This window comes from Lepidochelys olivacea (assembly GCF_965140295.1).
Source record: "Lepidochelys olivacea isolate rLepOli2 genome assembly, chromosome: 1".
NCBI lineage: Eukaryota > Metazoa > Chordata > Testudines > Cheloniidae > Lepidochelys > Lepidochelys olivacea.
In genome coordinates, this window is record NC_140411.1 from 17880826 (window position 1) to 17904659 (window position 23834).

Below are 23834 nucleotides of genomic sequence, written 5' to 3' on the forward strand. Positions count from 1 at the left end.
CCTAGTTTAGTATCATCCGCAAATTTGCTGAGAGTGCAATCCACACCATCCTCCAGATCATTTATGAAGATATGAAGAAAAGAATGAAGAAAAGAAGCTTTTCAATAATCTACATGGTGCATTCATTAATGAAAACGGGGGGAAGGAGAGATTCTGTTTTTGGAACTGCCCAGTGATTCTCTCCTTACATGGTTCTTTTCTGTTTTTGCTAAAACCCCAATTCTACACAACTGATCTAATTGAGTTCAATAAGTGCAGGATCAGGCCCTATATGCACAGATCTCATTGGTGGCAATAAGAACTGCAAAGAAAGCCAGATATCAAAGATGAAACCCATTGTGTAGATTGAGAGCAGAATATTTCTATACTATGCAACTTTGGATTTTTTTATTTTTTAGAATTACATATATCTTAAAAGTTTAAGAGTAGTTTGACACAGTCTATTTGAGATTATTAATTACATATAACAAGTTTATTTTCAGCTTTCTTGAGAAAGGATTTTGTATCAATGTTCTTGAGATTATATATTTTAATAGAAAGGGAAAGAGCAATGGGATACTCACCTCTGAAAAGAATCCACTTCCTGTAAAAAATTTTCACACATTCCAAAAAGGGGTTCCACTCTGAAATGAAGATAAAATGTTCCTTTTATTTTTCTCCCCCAATTAAAAAACTGGCTATAATCCTACCAGCATGATAAAAGTATCTAGAGATTTTGGAACATCTTGTGCTTGTGGAAAGCGCAAAATCTTAAAGATGAAAGGCCAGCATGACAGTTTCATAAAATTAATCTTTGCGTTTAAACAGAGTCTTTACCTCTGTGAAGAAAGTATTAACTTCCCATTGTAACATGGGAAACTGAGAAGCAAATAGGTTAAGTGACTTCCCAAGGCAACTCTGTGTTACAGCTGGAAATAAAAACTAAAAACCCAGCCTCCTAATATTGTGCCCTAACCATGACAAACTAAGGCTATGTCTACAGTGCACCTGGAAGGTGTACATGCCAGTTTGAGGAGGCATATCCGCACTAGCTTTGATTGAGTTAGCACACTAAAAATCCAAGTGTAACCATGTCAGACTGAGCAGTGGGAGGGACTAGCTGCCCAAGTACATAGTTAGCATCTTGAACATGTACGTACTTGGGATGGCTAGTCCCTTCCACCACTCATGCCATGATAGTTACACTTCCATTTTTAGTGCACCAGCTTGATCAGAGCTACTGCAGGTATGTCTCATACACTTCCAGCTCCAGTACAGACATAACATAAGGCTCTGATTCTGCAAACACTTAAACTCGTGTGTAACTTTACTCATTTGAATAATCAAATTGAACTAAACAGGGCCACTCATCTGATCAAAGTTATGCACATGCTTAAGTATTTGCAATACTAGTGCCTAAAACATCCACTGCAAAAATAAATCAGTCAAAAGATTTTTTTTCTCTTTTCTAACAGAAAAGACTCATTAACAAGCTTATAGGGTAAGCCATTAATATAAACATGATGGGTATTTTTTTTTTTAATATGCATCTGACATTTTCCTATTTAAATAAACTCCAGATTTTCAGATCTAAAATGAATGATGCCCCATCAAATTAGAAGTGATTAGATATGTATTTCATATCCTTGTGTCAGAGGTAAAAACCCAAATGATTTGTACACTGCTAGCAAGTTCATAACTTGACTTTATGCTGTGTAGCTCAGCAGGTGCTTTGAAGATAAATGAAGAAACCATCTCATTCTCAACACACCCGTTATTTGCATGTGATTTTATGTAAGTTATCTTTGTCATTTGCAACCAAGCTTGAGAGAACTGGATTTTTACAGTTAACCCAATTCAAGAAGCCTCCCCTGCAGGTAATTCTTACCCTCTAGTAGTACGTGCAGTCACTATAAGTTGTAATGCTTTGGCTTGCAGTCTCATGTGGTGAATAATGACCACTTGTCTATTTTCCACGCCACTGTACATAAACTCCATTTTGTAAGTTTCTTCCATAATCTACAATATAAAAAACATGCGATTAACGGGGTCAGATTTTGTTCAGCTGCTGTGTGGGTGTGGTCACCAGAGTCAGAAACCTTTACTCATGCATCTCAGTCTCATAATTTCACTTGAACCATTCATGGAATAAGGTAGTACCAAACATGTGTAAGGGGGATTAGAATCTAGCCCTAAATAAATTAAAAGAAATACAATGCATGAAACCTTCCAAAAACAAGGATGTTCACAGAAGGTGTCTATGTGCTGTTTACCCATTCCTCTCTCTTTCTTGATATCATCTCTCCCTGCATCCTATCTCAAACCACCCACAATGTAAGCTTTTTGTGCCCACTAACCCACTCCTGTAATAATTGTCCTGATACCTCTTGTGCTATCCTACTGTAAGCAGGAAACAGCACCCGCAAAGACCCTGTTCAAGTTTAAGATCTAAATGGGCAGTTTCAGGTTTGTCTGGATTTTGATTTTTAAAAAGTGTCCAATCCTCTTGCAATCAACTTTACAGTCAGGAATGCTCCACGTTCAATTTCAAGCTTCAGCTACAAAACCAAATATACATGTCGTTCTGGATTCTCTAAAACATATAGTTCAAAGTTTAGGCAATAAGTTATCCCATTTGCGATGTTCTACTATAATCAAATAATGTAACATATAAAACGTGCACAAATAAATTGGAGAAGTGCTTAGATTATTAAAGAAGGTTGTTAACTTCTCTGCAAGTAGCACTTCATATTGAACTCAAGTACCACCAAGTTACACTATAAGAAAGGTTGCCCTCTCCTCTCATTTTCTGGGAGTGAGCTGCATGTGCAATCAGACCAAGTATCTTAGCCGAGGGGTCTGTGTACTGCTGGGCAGAGCTGCCAGTAAAGTTATTGCCATTAGAAAAGGAGGACTTGTGGCACCTTAGAGACGAACCAATTTGTTTGAGCATAAGCTTTCGTAAGCTACAGCTCACTTCATCGGATGCAACAGATGCTGTAACTCACGAAAGCTTATGCTCAAATAAATTGGTTCGTCTCTAAGGTGCCACAAGTCCTCCTTTTCTTTTTGCGAATACAGACTAACACGGCTGCTACTCTGGAAATTGCAATTAGAGAAAGCTATACAAGCCTAATAGACTTTTGTTTCCATCAGTCTCTGGAGACAGCTGTTTATAGCATAGTGGGCTCTGACAGACAGTGATAGCTGTCTCTTTACTACATTTTAATTAACTGGAGACTCAAATAATCAATATCTTCTCTCAACAGGACTAGACACTTGTTTCCGGCTTAGGTTTGTTTCCAGGTTGCTGAATAGCTCTCTCTCTCCTCTATTTCTATTTGGAGTCTCCGGTTCTGGCTTTTCTGTGCATGCTCTCTGTCATTTTCAGGGTAGCAGCATCATGGGTCTTATCAAAATTAAACATGGGTAAAGCTTAGATTTGTATTTAGATTTTCAGAAAGCCTTTGACAAGCTCCCTCACCAAAGGCTCTTAAGCAAAGTAAGCTGTCATGGGATAAGAGGGAAGGCTCTCTCATAGATTGGTAACTGGTTAAAAGATAGGGAAAAAAGGGTAAGAATAAATGGTCAGTTTTCAGAATGGAGAGAGGTAAATAGTGGTGTCTCCCAGGGGTCTATACTAGGCCCAGTCCTATTCAACAAACTCATAAATGATCTCAATAAAGGGGTACACAGTGAGGCGGCAAAATTTGCAGATGATACAGAACTACACAAGATACTGAAGTACCAGGCAGACTGCAAAGAGCTACAAAGGATCTCTCAAAACTGGGTGACTGGGCAACAAGATGGCAGATGAAATTCAATGTTGAGAAATGCAAAGTAATGCACATTGGAAAACATAATCCCAACTATACATATAAAATGATGCGGTCTGGATCAGCCGTTACCATTGAAGAAAGATCTTGGAGTCATTATCATTAGTTCTCTGAAAACATTCACTCAATGTGCAGTGGCAGTCAAAAAAGTGAACAGAATGTTGGGAATCATTAAGAAAGGGATAGATAATAAAGACAGAAAATATCATCTTGCCTCTATATAAATCCATGGTATGTCCACATCTTGAATACGGAGTGCAGAGGTGGTCACCCCATCTTAAAAAAATATATTGGACTTGGAAAAGGTTCAGAAAAGGGCAACAAAAATTATTGGGGTATGCAATGACTGCCGTATGAGGAGAGATTAGTAAAACTGGGACTTTTCAGCTTGGAAAATAGACGACTAAGGGGGGATATGATAGAGGACTATAAAATCATGACTGGTGTGGATAAAGTAAATAAAGAAGTGTTATTTACTCCTTCTCATAACAGAAGAACTAGGGGCCACCAAATGAAATTAATAGGCAGCGGGTTTAAAACAGTGTTACATATGGCCTATACATATTCAAGGCTATTTGAGCTCGACTTTGCTGACAACATCGCTCTTATCAGTGAAGATGCCAACGGACTACAAAAATGCACAAACCAAGTAAAAGAAGTAATGGAGAAGATAGGTTTGAGATAGACTGCAAAGAAATGTTAAGTCATGTTCATGGGGACTAAAGGGAGAGAAATCAAAATTGAAGAAGAGAAACTGGAGAAGGTGGGCAATTTTACATATCTTGGAAGTACCGTCAGCCAAGATGGTACTAGATCCGAGGAAATAAGAAGACAGCAGGTAATTGCGTTGCTCTATTTGGCACTGGTGAGGCCTCAGCTGGAGTGCTGCGTCCAGTTCTGGGCGCCACGCTTCAGGAAAGATGTGGACAAACTGGAGAAAGTCCAGAGGAGAGCAACAAAAATGATAAAAGGTTTAGAAAAACCTGACCAAAGAGGAATGGTTAAAAAAACTGGTCATGTTTAGTCTTGTAAAAAGACTGAGGGAGGACCTGATAACGGTCTTCAAATATGTTAAGGGCTGTGACAAAAAGGACAGCGATCAATTGTTCTCCATGTCCACGGAAGCTAGGAAAAGCAGTAATCGGCCTAATTTGCAGCAAGGGAAATTTAAGCTAAGTATTAGGAAAATCTTTCTAACTGTAAGGAAAGTAAGCACTGGAATAGGCTTCCAAGAGAGGTTGTGGAATCCCTGTCCTTGGAGCTTTTTAAGAAAAGGTTAGACAAAACACCTGTCAGGGATGGTCTAGGTTTATCTGGTCATGCCTAAGGCAAGGGGGGGCGGGCTCTGAGGACCTCTCAAGGTCCCTTCTAGCCCTACATTTCTGTGATTCTAGGGTGACTTCAGCACAGCTGATCTTGTAAGCGACTGTCAGACCAGTTAGTCTCAGACTCAGTTGCAACAAAATCAGCCTACGTAGATCTTCATTTGAAGACGACATGCAGAGAGCTTTTAGTTTCCCACAGGCATTTAAATATGTTGAATGTGGAGTGCTACATAATTATAATATCTTCAATCAGATGGTTGACTCATAATTTAGATATCACCCAATTATCTGCTGTGTGTGTAGTTTTCTCTTTTAAAAAAACAAACAAACAGCATCCAAGCAATCCTGAGTATCTTCGGTACATGTGGAGTTACATACAAGTCAGCCTAGCATTCATCCCACACCTCACACACAATTCACATTGCTTTTGGAATCCAAGATTACTAAAATAGTCTATTTTACTTAAATAGTCAGAGACATATGGCACATCTAAACACATGAGGGAAGGTCCTTGCCCAGAGGACTTGCCCTCATGAAGACATGGATCCTACAATCTCACCTGTTTTGCAGCAGCTGATGCCAAAGCATTCTGTTTCAGGTAGAGAGGAGCTGCCACATTCCAGAGTTTTTCCTGAAGGGCCTACAAAAGAAACCCATGGAATACTGCTACATGTCCAACACGATAATTTGAGAGTGAAAATGAAGTTATATTCCTGTGCTAACAGGGCTTGGGAACAACACAGGAAGAGGGAGTGCTTTATGTCTCCCAGACAACCCCTCCTTGCTGCTCAAAAGACAGCATTCACAGTTTCTTCATTCCTGGTGAACGTGTCAGCCTGATGCAGGGGTGCTTTTAAAAATATGAGCAAAATAGAAAATGGAGGAATCTGAAAACTCCATAAAATAAAATAAAGTAAACACATATGCCTTATCCCCACCATAGGTTTCACATGTAGAAAGCTATACTTCAAGTATGAATTTATTAACTATTTGCCAGAATATCTTTAGTATAAAGTATTCTTTAAAAGATACAGGATATGGATATTGAGAAAACTAGAAACACTCTCCTATCCTGGATGATTACCACTTTCTCAGACCGAGATCAGGAACCATCAGGTTTCAGGCAACCATAACAGCCTGTTCTCAGAAGGCCAGTAATATTCTAGGACACCTCTGTAGGCAGTTCCATCCCCACCAAAAAACAATGGAGAAGATTTGGTGAGTTACTAAGACTACTGGATAATCACAGCTACTGACACTGGAACCAAAGTATCTACTGTTTTCTGATGATTTGTGACAGAATCAACAAGGGAGATCCACTGCCATGCTCCACCCCCTACACTGTCCACCTCTCCCAACCCATCTTCCCTTCCATATGACTGCACAGCAACACTCCAGGAGCCAAAGTTCAGAACATGCAGTGTATCCACTATCTGGACCGGCTCTTAAAATCCTGGCCCACCAGCCCCATGCATGAGGGAACAGCTTTAGTTCTATGTTTGAGACCCCTTGATCCCAGAGAGGCTGAGAAGGGACAGGATTTGTTCCTAAGTGCTTCTATTCTGTCACAGGAAATACTTTAGTCGAGTGTTAATTTCCTAATGAAAGGAGCTGACGTGGCACTGGAAGGGTCACTTTCCAATCTGTTTAGGATTTTAAATTGTATGGTCTTTCCAGGTATTATGAAATCATGAGTAGTTTAGAAAGATCACTGCCTTTTCCATGTTGCTTTGCGATGGATCTTCTCACCTCGGCATGAGCATTTCCCTCACCTGAGACAACCTTCAAGTAGAGTCCATCCACCTCCTACAAAAAGAACTTATTTTTGCGAGGAGGACAAGGTAGCATATCCCCTTCTCCAATTTAAACAGGTTCATGCCAATCAACCCTCTGAAGGAGAGGAACTGTCAAGGTAACTCTCAAGCCCCGATACTCTGCATGGGCAGCACATACTGCTTCTGCAAAAAGCTGCTGTCCCAGCTACTGACTAGTGCATTGAGCTGTATCTGCTTATATGTAATACCGTCTTTGGGTTGCAAATTTACTTGAAGATTTGCCTGGCCTAACATTGAGAGAAGCCAAGTGGAAAATTCACACAGAGCAAAGAATGACATTTTTATAACCATCCTCTATTTTAGTAGGCAATTTAGTTATTTTTCTGGAAGGGAATCATTCAAAAATCATTCATGCTTTGCACTTATACAGTAGATCTTCAAAGCCTGTACAAACACTAAATTAATCTTCACAACATCCCTGGAAGTTAGGTAAGTACAGTAACTCCTCGCTTAACATTGTCGTTATGTTCTTGAAAAATGCTACTTTAAGCAGAACAGTGTTCAGCAAATCCAATTTCCCCATAAGAATTAATGTAAATAGTGGGGGTTAGGTTCCAGGGAAAATTTTATCACCAGATAAAGACTCTATATACACATACATACATATATGTATATATACACACACACACAGAGTATAAGTTTTAAACAAACAGTTTAATACTGTACACAGCAACGATGGTTGTGAAGCTTGGTTGAGGTGGTGGAGTCAGAGGGTGGGATATTTCCCAGGGAACGCCTTACTGCTAAATGATGCACTAGCCCTCAGCTGAGCCCTCAAGGGTTAACCCATTGTTGTTAATGTAGCCTCACACTCTACAAGGCAGCAGGCATGGAGAGACAGACACACGCACACTGTGCGAGAGAGAGAGAGAGACACACACACACACAGTGTGTGACAGAGATGGATCCACATTGCCCCTTTAAGTACACTCACCCCATCTAAGTACACTGCCTTTTTAAGTAGATAAGCAAGTTCAGACAGCAGCTGCTGCTAGGAAGCTCCCTCCGTCTTGAGTCCTGTTGTGTCCCCACTCCTCTGTGGAGACGGGGGGCAGGTGTGGGGAGAGGGGGATACCCTGACATTAGCATCCCTCTTTCCCCACCCCTCTGCACAGCAAGCAGGAGGCTCCAGGGAGCAGTTCCAAGGCAGAGGGCAGGAGCAGCACACAGCAGTGCGGGGAGGGACACCGGAACTGCCCAGCAATGTATAGCCTGCTAGGCGGCTGCCGCACAGGAAACAGGGAGCTGATGCGGGGCTGCCAGTCCACCCTGGTTCCAAGCCCCCACCAGCTCGCTCCAACGGGATGCTCTTCCTGCAAGCAGTGGACAAAGCAGTCGGCTGCAAAACATTATAAGGGAGCACTGCGCAACTTTAAAAGAGCATGTTCCCTAATTGATCAGCAACATAACAACGAAACAACATTAACCGAGACAACGTTAAGTGAGGAGTTATTGTATTATTTCTGTTTTATAGATGAAGAAATGAGGCAGAGAATTTAAGTTCCAGTCTATGCTAAGAAACTGACCTTCTGTTGACAACAGTTGTCCTAGTGGGTGAAAAGAGTTTACTTGCTATTGTAAAATGTATGGAACTGTTTTCAATATGATAACAGAGAGCACATCTAAGACTGCTCCAAGTCTTAGGAATCTTTTCTGTATAGTACTGAAAACAGCTTTGTTCCATCAGCAGGCAAACCACTTTCAGCACCAGTTTTGCTAGAACCATTACCAACGACCATCGTCCGCAAAGGGTCCATGATCTTGTCTCCACTGGGATTTCAAGCCAGCGTAGCTGCACTGTGCAAACCCCTTGTGTACACAAAGTTTCCTCTGGTGCATGGTTTATACCAGTGGAGCCACACTGGTGGCTAAAATCACAGTATAAACAAAGTCTAATTGATTTGCCCAAAGGCACAGAGGGGAAGTAGTGTCAGAGCTGGGCTAAAAACCTTAGCCCTTAGGGCCAGCTTAGCATTGATTTTATCTAGCAGTAACACAAGGAACCTACAGGCCTGCATCTTGTAAAACATTGGCTTAAGCAAATTAGCATAAATGAAGCATAGGCCTATGACCTTTTGCATAGATCAAGTGGCCCAACAGTCACCCTAGAGTTTGGGGAACTAGGAATAGCTTGCTTAAGAGAAAAGTTGGCATAAAATGAGACATGGCAATCGCAGGAATACTGAACTGATACTAAGCTTGGATATTTTAGGATAGGATCGTTGATAGATGTTTAACCACAAACTTGCTTTAGCGATATAGTAATGAGCAAATAGGGATTAATATGCTAGCCTACCAGGTAAAGGAATCCCACTATTATGAGGGCGAGGAAGTTGGATATGGACAGAGGAGGCTAGGTACTTGTATGACTATTCATGGTGCTTCCCTGGCTCTATATAAGCAAGAACCCACATGAAGAGGAAGCTAGCCCTTCACCCTTCAATATTTTAGAGCTATTATCTATCACCTATCTTCAAGCATTAGGGATCAGGTCCATCAAACCCATTTGGCATGCCAGAAACAGGGCTGGTCCTTTGTCTCTTACCACTTTCTTGGAGATCTGGTGGTATGCGAATATAAGCCTGTGAATATATGCTATGCAAGAGATAACATTTAAGATCTCTTTAATACTCTATTAATGCTATTGGTTTGGGGCTTCCTTTTCTCTATTAACTGTATTAATAAAGATGGTTAAGGTTGCGTTTTGATTCTGTGTGTGAATGCCCTGGCCATACACCCCAGGGTTCCCTAAAAGATATTGACCTTGTCAATTTTGATTCTGTTGTGTCTGATTCTGGGGCAAGAACCATACTACACTCATCTCATTAAATGAGTTACACTGGCAACCATTATAGGATCAGGGTACAAAACTCAAGAGCCCTTTACTCCCCGTCTTATGCTCAGAGCACCATTGGATCCACGATTTCACCATAAATCACTTTTCCTAAAGCAGACTTTGTAAGTGGTTAGACTCACTAGCACACATGAAATATGGAAAGTGCAAGATCTGCCCAGCACTGTGCTGGCAAACACACACAGCCAATTACAACATAATTCTAGGCCCTAGGAACACAGATGAAGCTTAACCTTGATGAGGAGCAGCTGACACCGAAGGTAAGTTGCGGAGAAGTCTGCCACCCCTGCCAGTTCTGACTGAAGTTCTCCAAGCCTCTGAAGATCACTGGAGCAAATACGAGAAAATGCAAAATTCAGATACACTAAAACACCACCATAAAGCACTGTAAAAAAGAGACAGTCTGTCAATTGACATATGTCAATTTTAACACATTCCAAATCCTGCAGCAGTGGCAAGGCCAAAGATACCTATTTCTGTATTTTACCTCTGTCCACCCCTATAACCACCCCCATTAACAGCAGCAAAACATGCATGTCAGAGCAGCCTGCACCTGGGGACCTGTTAGCTTCTCTCCCCTTCTTGTAGGCTGACATGAGCAGCAGTTAGTCTGTCATCCTGCATTACTCTGCATCCCTATGGGAACCATACAGCATGGTGGCTCCAGATTTAATGCCAACACTCCAGATATTCGTAGAGCAGCAAACAACCAACTTGTATTAAACTGCTGGGAAATCTCTCTTCTGATGCTAGCTAGAAGAGATACCTTGGAACATATTGGATTCATGTAGCCAATTATATTTGGAACATAGCTGCATTTCTGAAATACAACTTATTTTGTAAGTCTGATGTATAGTTTACGAGAGCCGGTTACTTAATGCAACGCACAACAGGTAATCGCTCAAACACCAGTAGAACAATCAGCCACATCCACTGCCTAGATTATGCTGACAGGGCAAACTAAAGGCACATCTACAAACACATTTTGTTTAGATAAGCTGGGGTGTAAATTTACCCCATACAAGCCTGCCATGCATTAAATGTCAGTGTGGACACTGCTAATGTGCATAACAGTTCATTACTGCACATTAATCTACTCCTGTTTCAAAGTGGGATAGATCAAAGCACATGAATGAACTTTCAGAGCGCGTCAGCAGGATCCTCAGGGACACTTAGTGTGTGGCAGATTCACACCCCAGCTTGCTGTGAATTAAATGTTTGTGTAAACAAACCCTAACTGAATATGCAGAGTTTTATTACTCCAGTTTGTGTGGAATTTTAAACAAAATCTGGATTTCTACTAAAAAAGAAACCTTATCTTCAGCTCTGTAGAAATCAGAGATACAAAATGCAGAGTCCACCTTCTCATTTTTCACTCTGCATTTTGCTTTGTGATTTAGTCTTTCCAGTTTTTTAAAAAATCACTGTGTTGTTTTCTTGCATCCCCCTGCTGTAGGTATGCTATAGAAATAAGAAATAACTTATTTGACTAAGAAAGCTTCATCTCTCGTATTTTAGCCAGGCTGCTCCTGTATTTCTGAAGTAGTTCCCAGATTAAAGCTCTACTGAACCTGAAATTTGCCTCAGCAGTCATCAGCCTACAAAGGGTCTGAGAGAATCCCAATCTCTGTACCCAGAGAAGCTACTTCCGAATCAGAGGGGCAGCTTCTTCCTTAGATGCAACTGCAATAAAGCCAGTCAAGTCCCCCCTTCTCCTTGGTAAGAGAGGGGTTATAGGAGAAGAACTGCAGACTCCCTATTGTCCCGTCACCATGTCACACTCAATTTGTCCCCAACATCCTAATGGGAGGGAAGGGAGCTCTTCCCTGGCGAATAGTCAGCCAAATAACTAGAACACCATCTTCAAAGCTTCTGTGGTTGACAATTCTGTACTTATTTCTGTATAAACATTCTTAAGCCTCCACACCCTTGCAAGGTAAGCATAAGCCCCACTGTACACATAAGGAAACTGAGGAACATATCAGAGATGTTAAGTGACTGGCTAAAAAACCTGTGATACCTCCACTCTCAGTCATGTGCTCTAAGCATTAGGGAACACCACCTCACTGGCTTGAAAGGAAAATTACTTTCCCAGCTAAATGCAGTTACAAGAAGGGAGGAAGCCCACTGCCATGAACTCTTTCCACCCCCACCCCACCCAACAGTCAAGGTAGCAGCCTCTTGCCCACCCCAAAAAAACCCATGAACAGAACAAAGTCGTATCCATATATTTTTAAAAAGCACAGAAGTCCCTCCCTCCCTCCGAAAAAAGCCAAAGGGCAAGGAGTTTAGTACAGTCCTAGGATTGCGGTACTGCCTGTAGTCGCAGCAGAAAGGCAGATATGGAGATAATTCCCAATACTGTCTCCTGATTAAGTTGTCTCTTTGTACAAGCTGCACATGTGGCCCTCTGCCACATACACACCAGAAGTGCATCTCGTCACCAGCTTAGGGAAGCATTCACAGCTCCTATGAGATTTCTATAGCTGTTTTGTGCTTCAGAGATTTCAGATGTTCTGCTAAGAAATCACCTACATACAGCTACAACATTTAATTCCTAAAACATTCCCTAGATAATTTTTATTCTGTGTGCAGTAGCTTCTGAACAGCTGGGGACCAGAAACGCATCATCCACCTTTCACACTCACGTTTTCAATAATGAATACCACTTTGTTTATTCCTTACAATGTGTAGCTGTAAAGGTGATTTATGGCTGCACAGCAAAGATAAGTTGGGAGAGAAAATAAACCTATATGGAATGCTGCATCCACCTTTGAGATCTTTTTCATTGCATTGTCCAGTACTTTCCTGCCTTTCAACTAAGGATCCTTTTCCTGTCCAAGAGACAAGGCACATGGAAAAAAATTCTGAGTCTTTTGTTCATGCAAAACCAATCAATCAATCAGTAGATGAATTGGAAATGGAAAAGGCAGCACAAAACCTTCATTTAAAAGCCATACTGAATCCTTATCTATACCAAGGCAGACCGTGGTGCATAATAATGTTGCCTATTTGGGGAGAAATCTCTCCTGTGAATTTAGTATTGGTGAAAATGACCAAACTATTTGATGATTAGGACTGGTGGGCAGAACCCACCAAGCAGCGGAAATCTGTACCCTCCAGTGAGTGAGGGGCCACAGAACTCAGAAATCAATGGAGTAGAGGGGACAAAAATTGAATAAAAAGGGACAGGTATGCAGGTCACAGGGTTGAAATGAGTGACCCAGAGTGGGCCACTGAGCAGAGAACCCATGGATATTATTGACAGCCCTAGAGACTGAAGTCCTATTTATCCCCTGCCTGCAAGGCTGGATTAACACTCCTGTGGGCCCAGGGCTATTAGATTTTGTGAGACCCCTGGGGATTTAGAGTGGGGGAGTGGGCTCAGGGCTGGGATGCGAGAGGGGTGCTGCTCCAGCTGGGGGGGTGAGCTCGGGATTGGGGCCAGGGATGAGACTGGAGGTTGGGGCGCAGCAGGAGGTTTGGGGTGCGGGATCTGGGTGGGAGTTTGGGTGCAGGATGGGGGCTCAGGGCTGGGACAGGGGGTTGTGGTCAGAAGGTGGCTCCGGGCTGGGTTAGGGGTGCAGGGTGCATGCTCCGGCCAGGAGGCGCTTACCTCAGGCAGCTCCTGGTCGGCGATGCAGCAGGGCTAAGGCAGGATTCCTGCTTGCCCTGGCTCCGCACTGCTCTGCTCCCTGAGGTTGCTGGCATGTCCGGCCCCTAGGCAGAGGGGCCAGGCTGCTCTGCACAGTGCCCACGCCTGCAGGCGCTGCCCCCCGCAGCTCCCATTGGCTAGCCAAAGGGAGTTGCGGAGCTGGTATTGAGGGCAGTGGGCAGAGATTCCCTGAATGCCCCTTGCCTAGGGGCCGCAGGGGCACATCAGTGAGATGGTGCTTGCGGCTCCAGCCCAGGGTGGTGAGGGGGGCGCGCTGAGGTTCGGGGACTGGTGTCCGGCTCACAGCACAGAGACTTGCTGCGGGACAAAGGAAAAGAAGCAGTGGGCTACATCCGGCACCTCCCTTAGCCCAAGACCCTGGGCTGCAGCCCCTAAAGCCCCTGCATTAATCCAGCCCTGCCTGTCTGTGCTGCTCCTGTTCTGTGAAGTGCAAGTTTCCCCAACGTTATCCTGTCCTGGAAGGACCTCCTCTCTAAATACAAGATGGTAGTTCACTCTACATGCCTGTTAAAGCTATGGCCCCTGTTGAGACTGTCAAAGGAGCCAACCGCATCTGAGCAGAAATAGGTCTGGGACCACACATTTCACTTCATATAGGCCTAATCTTGTTCACAACATTCTCTTCAGAAGGTTCAGTCTAAGAGCCCAAACTGGGAAATTAAACAACATCTAGAACCACAGTAGGCATTTCAGAGAGCTGGGAATTATAACAATTTTCCTGACAATGATTAGTAATAATAATACTTAGCTCTTATTTTCATCACTAGATCTCAAAATGCTTAAAAGTACACAGCCTTACCGAATGGTGAATTCAAGCAGCTCCTGTGTGCTCTGTGGGTCTAGGTGCTGAAGGTTGTAAACTCTCTCAAGACTCTGCTGCAGGAACTGCTGGGAAGGATCTTCATGAGGGGTAACACTGGGGGAAACAGGGGAGGATACTAGTTTTCTACCTGGCAACTGAGCAAAAGGGAAAACAACAAAAAACAAAAAAGCTAAATCCAGATGACAAAATTCACATGGTCACAATTTTGTGTGTCACCATTTAAACAAGAATCTACAAAGTGGGGACTACAACATACTTTTCTAGTTCAGAATTTGCATCAACGCCTTCAGTTTCACATCTTCAATATACAACAATTTGCAGTTCTAGAGACCCCTCCCCATCCAAGGATCTCAATGTACTCTACAATTAAACTTCAACCCCTGAGAGGGTGGCATTCTCCATCTATAAAACAGGGATACTGATGCACAGTGCTTGTTGAAGTGTCTTTGCCAAGTTCGCACACAGTGAAATTCTTCCCCATGTAGAGGGGGCACACTGGGGCATACAGCATGAAGGGGCAATCCTACCCGTAAGTACAGGGCGTAAGTGGAACAGAAGTCAAGCATGGGCCTTGTTGCAGGTCCTCTGCAAAGGGGTGAATTTCACCCAGTTGCTGCAGAGCTGTGAAAAGAACTCAGGAGTCCTGCCTCCTAGTCACCTTTTCTATCCAGTAGATTATACTCTTCTCTTTTATATGGAAAAATAAGTTGATTATTCTCTCAGACACCCCAAAATATTACAAAATCCATACTGTAATGAGTTAATATTTCGTGTACACACACACACTTCACAGATACAGCAGCATTCACCCCACTGACGGAAAGCCAGTCTTCTGAAAACAAAAAGTTATACCAGTGGCAAGTGAACAATGTTCTCACTAAATATTTACAGCAACTGAGAGAATGACTGGTTACCCCAAAAACAACTTACTCTCAATGGAGGGACAAGATGAGAGAGACTGTCACGAAGATAGGCATAGTGTCTGAAAGTATGATCCGAGAACAATGCTGGCATTGTTGGGCAAGTTTTAGCAGCATTAAAAATGAGAACCAGAACAGCAATATCTATTGAAGTGGGATGTTACGGAAAAAATGGTCATTTTCAGTTTCCTCATGGTAGCAAGTTAAAGAAACATTGAACACTTCCTTTTCTGAAGATTTATAAAGTTCTGTACAACAGGAGAAAAATGCTGAGCAAAAAATCAAAACAGCTCTCTGCCTAGATACTAGGTACTATGTTACAGTATGCTCCACTGACAGGCTGGTGCAAGGAGAGTACCAGCATCAACCAGTTATAGTTAGGAAGTAATGTGAAGATGATTTGGTAAATTAACCTATTTTGGACTGCAGTAAGAAACAATTTAACTCAAATGGAGTCCTCTTTACCCAACTTTCTCCAAGCCTTTACTCAAAAGGACAAATGTATTCAATTAATTGCATTAGCCATCTGGTTAGATATAAACCCCTCCTTGCATTCAATTCAGATTCTCTTCAATTCCTAAAAGGGTTATATTTGCACAGGAAGCTCTGGTGGATGGCGCACGAGACAGAAACTATACTTTGCAGAAGTAGAGGGGGAGAGAGAAGTTCCAGTTGAACTGTTGTCAGGCATTTCAAACAAAATTGTGTGTGTGTGTGTGTGATTACAGAGATGAGCAGTGAGGAGAATGAACAGAAGAAAAATAGAATTTTATATTTCTATTGCATCTTCCGTTGCCAAGGATGATGATGACGACAACAACACTTAGCACATACAGTGCTTTAGCTGTCCCAGTGCAAACATTAACTTATTCAAGATTTATGAGAGAAACCGAAGTGCCCCACAAACTATAAACTTATAGTTCCACTATAATTTAGTCACCTCTGGAGTGAAAGACACCAGTCAACCGGAACTGCAGAACAGTGGAAGAAGGGGAAGTTTTAGTTAAATGCTCCATGGCAAACCCTCCACTTACTGAAAGGGCTGATGGATCTTTAAGGTTCATGCAGACTTTGGTCTTTAAAGGACTTATCTGACAGACCCATACACAACAAATTACAATGTACCCAGTTTACTCACCTCAGAAAGTTGGTCCTATAAAAGATATTACTATCATCCATCTTGTCTCTCTAATACACTGAGACCAGCATGGCTACACCAACACTGCATACTGAAATAGCTGTAAGAGTTTACTTTAATCTAAAGCAGTATAATGAATCTGATTATTAGAAAACTATGTATAATTATTCTACCAAGTCAGCAAGGACTTTTTGTCAGATAGCAAAAAAAAAAGGATACAGGCTGGGTCATCCATGTCAGGTTCTGGGGTGTCAAAAAACGGATGTGTACTCAGCAGCTCTGGGACCAGTGGAAGCACCAGAGTAGGATGCCTGCATCCCAGGAACTTTAAGCACCTGAAAATGCACAGGTTAAGAACATCTCTGAATCAAGGAAGATTTAACAAAACAATGGTGTTATTAATACTATTTCAATAGCCCTGAGAGGCCCCAATCAGAATCAGGGCCCCAGAGAGTTAGGCACTGCGCATACACATCCAAAGACACAGTCTGAAGAACTAACAGTCGTAGTTTTGTTGGACCCCAAGTGTTCATGAAACAAAATATAACTTGAAAAACATAACTAGAAAAGAGGGAGCAACAATTAACATGGTCTGCTTAAATTGTAATCACTTTGGGAGTAGGAACGTGTCTTGCTACATGTCTGCAAAATACCAAACACTTTGGGGTGCTATGTTACAAAAATTAATAACCATGCCACCTTTACCAATCCTTTCCTTTTTTTCGTTAAATATTCAGAATATACTATAAGAGGCTTTTAGAAAAAGCCATTTAAAATAAATGCTTCTAAGGATAAAAATAGTTAAATTTGAATCCACATTTTCTATAGTATTAACTTGCTTGTTGCTTCCATTTTAAAAAGTGCAAAGCAACTCTCTTGTGTATTGTACATGAAAATCAATGTTTGCTATGGAACTCAAGTAGAACCCTCCCCACGCCCAAAAGCAAAGTGTGCCCATAAACAATATAGCTATCAACTGGTATAACAGGATCCAAAAACCAAGGTAACAAAGCCAATATTTAGTGGAATCTTTTAACTAACCAGAAACATATGGTTTAGTAGAAGTTAGTTTTTAGGTTGAACTAAACTGTACTGGAAACCACGTGAATACTTTAAAGTGGCTGTTTATAATTTGGTCACTAGGATGGTCCTTAGTGAGGTTCTCCTTTATGCAAGCAGACAAGCACATATGCAGATAGAAAAAACGGCTACTCACCTTCTTGTAATTGTTGTTCTTTGAGATGTGGTGTTCACGTCCATTCCCATCAGGTGTGTGCACGCCACATGTATAGTCATCAGAAAGTTTTCCCTTAGCAGCTCCCGTTGGGTCGGCTGTGAAGCCCCCTGCAGTGGCTCCTTCATGGCGCTCAATATATGACCCTGCTGACCCGGCCCCTCATTTTCTTCTTGCCGGCTACTCCGACAGCGGGGTAGGAGGATGGATACTGGAATGGACACGAACAACACAACTCGAAGAACAGTTACGAGAAGCTGAGTAACCGTTTTTTCTTCTTCGAGTGCTTGCTTATGTCAATTCCAATCAGGTGACTCCCAAGCTCCACCCCAGAGATGGGGTCAGAGTTAAGGAAACGCTGATTGAAGCACTGCTCTGCCAAATGCTGCATCATTACTGGCGTCTGGGTAACAGCATAATGAGAGGTGAATGTATGCACCGAAGACCACGTTGCTGCCCTGCAAATTTCTTGTATCAGGACTTAAGCCAGGAATGCTGCTGCTGAGGCCTGTGCCCTCGTGGAATGTGCCGTGAGTGCCAGGGCTGGGACCTTGGCCAGCTCATAGCATGTGCGGATGCAGGACTTGATCCAGGAAGATATTCTTTGAGATGAGACTGGGAGTCCTTTCATCCAGTCTGCTACTGCTACCAACAGCTGGTTTGACTTCCTGAACAGCTTAGTGTGTTTGATGTAGAAGGCTAGTGCCCGCCAAGCATCCAGAAAGTACAGCCTCTGCTCATGGTTACTGGCATGAGGCTTAGGATAGAAGACAGGTAGAAAAAGGTCTTGGCTAGTATGAAAGAGTGACACTACCTTGGGAAGAAAGGCTGGGTGAGGCCTGAGTTGCACCTTTCCTTGTGGAAGATTGTGTAGGGTGGACTGGAGGTAAGGGCCTTTAGCTCTGACACCCTCCTAGCTGATGTGATGGCCACCAGGATGGTAGATAGAGAAGGGAGCAAGTCACTATTGGCTTAAAAGGGGGCCCCATTAATTTGGAGAGGACCAGATTGAAGTCCCACGCTGGGACAGGCTGTCTGGTCTGAGGATGTAGGCATTCCAAACCCTTAAGGAAACTGCCTACCACGGGGTTAGCAAATACGGATCTGCCAGATGCTCCCGGGTGGAAGGCTGAGATAACAGCGATGTGTACTTTGATGGATGACGCTGCCAGTCCTTGTTGTTTCAGGTACAGAAGGTGCTCTAGAATGAGAGGTATAGACACCTGTAGTGGAGGTGTACGCTGCTGGGCACACCAGCAAGTGAATCTTTTCCACTTAGCTAGATAGATATAGGATAGAAGTCCTACTTGCCAAGAGGAAACTCTTACTGGTTCTGAGCACAGAAGCTCCATGGGGTTTAACCATGAACCTTCCAGGCCGTGAGATGGAGGGACAGGAAGTCTGGGTAGTGAAGACAGCTGTGGTCCTGAGTGATCAGATTAGGATGATCAGACTTGAGACTCTACCTGGAGTGCCCCCGTAGCAGTCAGGTGTCAAGGTAGGGATATACCGGAGGAAGGCTGCTACAACCGACATGCACTTGGTGAACACTCGGGGGTCTGTTGACAGGCCAAAGGGGAGGACCGTGAACTGATAATGTTTTTGGTTGACAACAAACCATAGAAATCGTCTGCGTGCAGGTCGAATAGCTATGTGAAAGTACGTGTCTTTCAAGTTGAGGGCAGCGTACCAGTCTCCCGGATCCAGGGAAGGAATAATTGTATTGAGGGAGACCATGCAGAACTTCAACATCATCATGAATCTGTTGAGTCTAGGATGGGTCTGAGACCCCCCTTGGCTTTGGGGATTAGGAAATAACGGAAATAGAATCCCTTGCCCCTTAGGAACCTCCTCCACTGCCCCTGCTGCGAGAAGCATCTGCACCTCCTGGATAAGGAGTTGCTCATGAGAAAGGCCCCTGAAGAGGGACGGGAAAGGGAGGTGGGAGGGTAGGGAGGAGCAGCAGAATTGGAGAGAATATCCACTACCACCATGCAAAGGACCCAGCAGTCCGATGTTATTTCGGACCAAGCACGGTAGAAGTGGGACAGACGATTCATAAAACAGGGGGAAGGATCCAGTGTAACGACAGGTGCATCGTCCTCGGGCGCACCTTCAAAAGGCCTTTTTAGAGCCTGATGAAGGTTGGTTGGGCCTTGGCCCTGCCCAGAAGGGGGACTGGAAGGTTTGTGCCTGCTCTTCCTGCCCCTACACCTATAAAAATCCTGCCTCAGCTGAGGAGGATATAGGCGCTGCAGTTGCAGTTGGGGCTTGAAATATTGCTGGGGTGTGCATACCCAATGACTTCATAGTTGCCAGGGAGTCTTTGAGACTGTGCAGCTTGGAGTCTGTTCGCTCCAAAGATAACCCTGTGCCTTCAAATGGTAAGTCCTACAGGGTTTGCTGCAGCTCCGGGGGCAACCCAGACCCCTGTAGCCATGAGCTTCTCTTCATGGCTACTCCTGAGGAAAGGGTGCGGGCAGCTGAGTCCGCCGAGTCCAGTGAAGCCTGGAGGGAGGTTCACGCCACTGCCTTCCGTTCATCAATGATCACCAAGAACTCGGCTCTGGAGCCTGGTGGAATCAGCTCCTTAAACTTCAACATGGAGGCCCACAAGTTGAAGTTGTACCTGCTGAGAATAGCTTGCTGGTTAGCTATCCTCAGCTGCAGGCCCCCAGTTGCATAGATTTTCCAGTCAAAAAGGTCCATCCTTTCCAACACCTTGGATTTAGGGGGCCGGCCCTTGCTGCCCCGGTCTCTCTCTCTCATTCACCGCTGATACTACGAGAGAACATGATTACAGGTGACAGAACAGGTACTCATACCCCTTGGAGGGAACAAAGTACTTGCGCTCTACCCCCCTGGCGGTGGGCAGGATTGAGGCAGGAGTCTGCCAGAGTCTTAATATTGCTATGGATAGTTTTTATTCATGGCAGAGCTACCCTGAATGGTCGCTCTGGAGCAAGGCTGTTGACCATGGGGTCTTCGGACTCGACCACCTCCTCTGCCTGCAACCCCATGTTACGGGCAATCCTTTGTAGAAAGTCCTGGTGGGCCATGTGGTCAATTGGGGGAGGGCCCGAGGTTGAAGCTCCCATTAGTGCCTCGTCCAGGGACGAAGATGAGGAGGCCAGAGGTGGTCCGGGGTCCTCCTGACCCTCTGGCTCCCTAAACTCCTCCTGTTCAGCATCTGTGGCCTCTGTGGCAACCGTAGCCAAGGTGGCAGTAGCCTGGCCTTGCAATGGGTCATGCCTCGGAGGTGACCTGGGCTGGCTGTGGGGCTTGCGCCAAGGTAGCCTCAGAACCACGGGGCATAGGCCAGTCCTTGGCTATCTGGGGTGGTCGGTGCTTGTGGCCACCAAATGGGAGCCCCTGAAAAGGGAGCCCTGGGCCTGATGGTAAGCCCAGGGGCTCCAAAAGGGCCATTGTGCTGGAGGCCGCCACTGGGCTTGCCATGCCATTGGCACCTCCCTCCATTGCTTGTTGGATCTATGCCTGCTGCGACGGGAATAGTGCGAGCCACCATCCAAGTCCGAAGACACGGATCTCAGCTGAGATGACCACGGTGGCGCCGCATAGTGCTGCGCTGGAGAACTGCGCCGTGTTGATGATGCAGGGGACAGGTGCCGAGACGTCTGGGCCGGGGACCGAAACTGGGAATCTGGCATCGGGGACCGGTGCCTTAGATCTGGTGCCGAGGACTGGTCCTGGTACGGTGCTGGTCCTCTCTTGGAGCCGGGGATTGCTGCTGCTCCCTCCTTGGTGCCGGGGAACCCTTTGGGGAGTCTGGTGCCGGAGAACGGTGCCTTGAGGATAGTGATCTGGAGTGGTGCTGAGGCAAACAGCACTGGGCCGGAGAGAGTGACTGCGGCATCATGGCCATCTTGCCTCTAGATGGCATCAATTGCAACGGCACCAAGGGCTTATCTCTGATCACCGAGGGCTGAGGAGCAGTCATCCCTATCAAGTGTCTGGTGGCTCCAAAAAGTGTCTGTGGGGGATGGTAACTCCAACTCCTCCACTTGGCACTGCCCATCCCGGGAGTTGCTGTGCGCCGCACTCAACGGACCCCTGTGGGAACTGAAGTCGACGGTGCCGTCTCTTGTTGCCTAAATGCTGAGGGCTCCCCCACAGGATGCCCTGGTACCGCGCCTGCAGGTCCCACTGTTTTCTGCACTGGGGAGCGGCCCCTGTCGGCTTGTCTATGCTGGTTGTACGGCATCGGTGAATGCGAGGGGTGCCGGGTTGTCTGTGCCTCCTGCGGTGCCAGACGTCAGTGCCAAGGGTCTCTTAGACTAGAGTCCTTCCTCAGCACCGTGTCATGTACTAATGCCGGGGAATTCCGTACGGACACAGTCGGTGCAGGGTCCTGACAGTCTGCAGCAGACTGGGGACAAAGTGGATTCCATGAACAACTGCTTCAGCCAGAAATCTTGCTCCTTTTCAGTTCTAGGGAGGAAAGCCCTGCAGATCTTGCACCTGTCTGTCTGGTGCGCCTCCCCCAGACACTTCAGACGCGAGTCGTGGGGGTCGCTCGTTGGCATAGGCTTGCTACAGTTTCCACAGGGTTTAAAGCCTTGGGCTCACGGCATGCCCTGGGGCCCAAGGGGGAGAGGGGTTGGGAAAACCCCGCTCCCAAACGTCTATATTGTATAGACAATAACTAAGACTAACTACAACTAAACTAGGCTAAGCTAACTATATGAAAGAACGCTAAGGGAAGCATTTGTTAAGCAAGCGACGGCAGTTCCATCGGCCGTCACTGGCGGTAAGAAGGAACTGAGGAGGGGCCGGGTCGGCAGGGTCATATATTGAGTGCCATGAAGGCACCACTCCAGGAGGCTCCACAGCTGACCCGAAGGGAACTGCTATGGGAAAACTTTCCAACAACTATGCATGCAGCGTGCCCCCACCTGATTGGAATGGACATGAACAAGCACTCGAAGAAGAATCTCTGTTTCAGGTGTCAGTGTGAAAAATGCTTAGTACCACTTCTGTTCAGAATATTTACAGGATAACAAGAAATCATGTAAGTAGCAACTGTACCCCTCAGCTAAATAAAACATTTACTGGCTTTAAGACTTGGTCATTAGAATAAATATGAAAGCTAAAAAAAGTGGACAAGCAAGAAGCGTGTAGAAAAGCAATACTTACTTCCATATCGACTCTCTGTCAGTAGGATATTTGGTTAGGTTTTTCAGCAGCTCCACCAGTGCAAGATGGATGCCTTCTTTAGTCGAGACATTGGTGCAGCACAGTAGTTCATGAAGTGCTTCCCGAATGTCTCGGGAGGAATCCTAAAAACCAAGCGCTCTAACTATTAGCATGCATGCGTGTGTGTATATATATATATACACACACACGCATATATACATACATATATGCATACACACACACACTTTAAAGATTGTAGAATTATTCCCATAGGTTCCCTAAATCCAATGTCTATTTCTAGTAGGTTACAGCAAAACCCAGAGGAACATCAGTCCAGCCCGACTGCTGCAGGCTCTGTCTCTTTTGAACTCAGCCAAGCTGTCTCACTTACACATGTGCTTCCTTTCACGGATGAAAACTTTTCCACTCTTCACTCTCTCAAATGAAAATCACTAGGAGTGATAAATATATCAACTGGTATCCTCAGGCACAAAGGATCTGGTAGATATTTAGAGGTGCTGGGTAACTATTGCATGGCCAAGCAGATGATGGTTGAAAACTACATTTAGCCATTTAGGAAGAAGTGTTCCTTTATTCAGCATTTGAAGCTAGAGCCTGCAGGCCCTTAATCAGGCAAAATTCCCATTCAATTCAGTGGAAGAAGTTATGCCCCAGGCAGCCTTAAATGGGTTTGCAAAGGTGTCACTGAAGGCCATAATCTGGCCTGTAAAATCTATTACTGGAGATGATGTATGGGATGAACAGAGCCCAGCATGACTTAGTTCCTAGGTTGAGTTTGCCAGGCTGGCAGGCAGTGGGGGTATCTTTTTACTTTTGAAGTGCACAAAGCTTGATATTGGAATCCAGTGAGACAATAAATATGGAACCCCACAACGTCATTTTTGCAGTCACCATTTAAGGCAGAAAAACACTTCAAGAGGCACCTTGCTGCCAGAAGTGTCACCTTTCACGTATACTGTAACATGGAGGTCCTATAGCTCTATTTGTACAAGTGTTTACTATGGTGCCATAACTGAACTCCAATTTGAAAAATTACATT

At 44.5% G+C, this 23834-nt stretch overlaps 1 protein-coding gene across 4 annotated transcripts in view; it reads right to left on the minus strand.

Annotated features, from left to right (window-relative positions):
• The window catches only part of INTS4 (integrator complex subunit 4), a 60272-nt gene that overhangs the window by 11766 nt on the left and 24672 nt on the right, over positions 1 to 23834 (minus strand). For all 4 annotated transcript variants that reach the window (XM_084619992.1, XM_084619991.1, XM_084619990.1 and 1 more), the window contains 8 exons: positions 22775 to 22917; positions 16606 to 16721; positions 15259 to 15392; positions 14305 to 14462; positions 10063 to 10156; positions 5700 to 5780; positions 1868 to 1998; positions 564 to 623 (listed from right to left, as the gene is read on the minus strand). In XM_084619992.1, coding sequence (XP_084476118.1) covers positions 564 to 623; positions 1868 to 1998; positions 5700 to 5780; positions 10063 to 10156; positions 14305 to 14462; positions 15259 to 15392; positions 16606 to 16721; positions 22775 to 22917 — 917 coding nt within the window. The remainder of the gene's footprint in view (positions 1 to 563; positions 624 to 1867; positions 1999 to 5699; positions 5781 to 10062; positions 10157 to 14304; positions 14463 to 15258; positions 15393 to 16605; positions 16722 to 22774; positions 22918 to 23834) is intronic.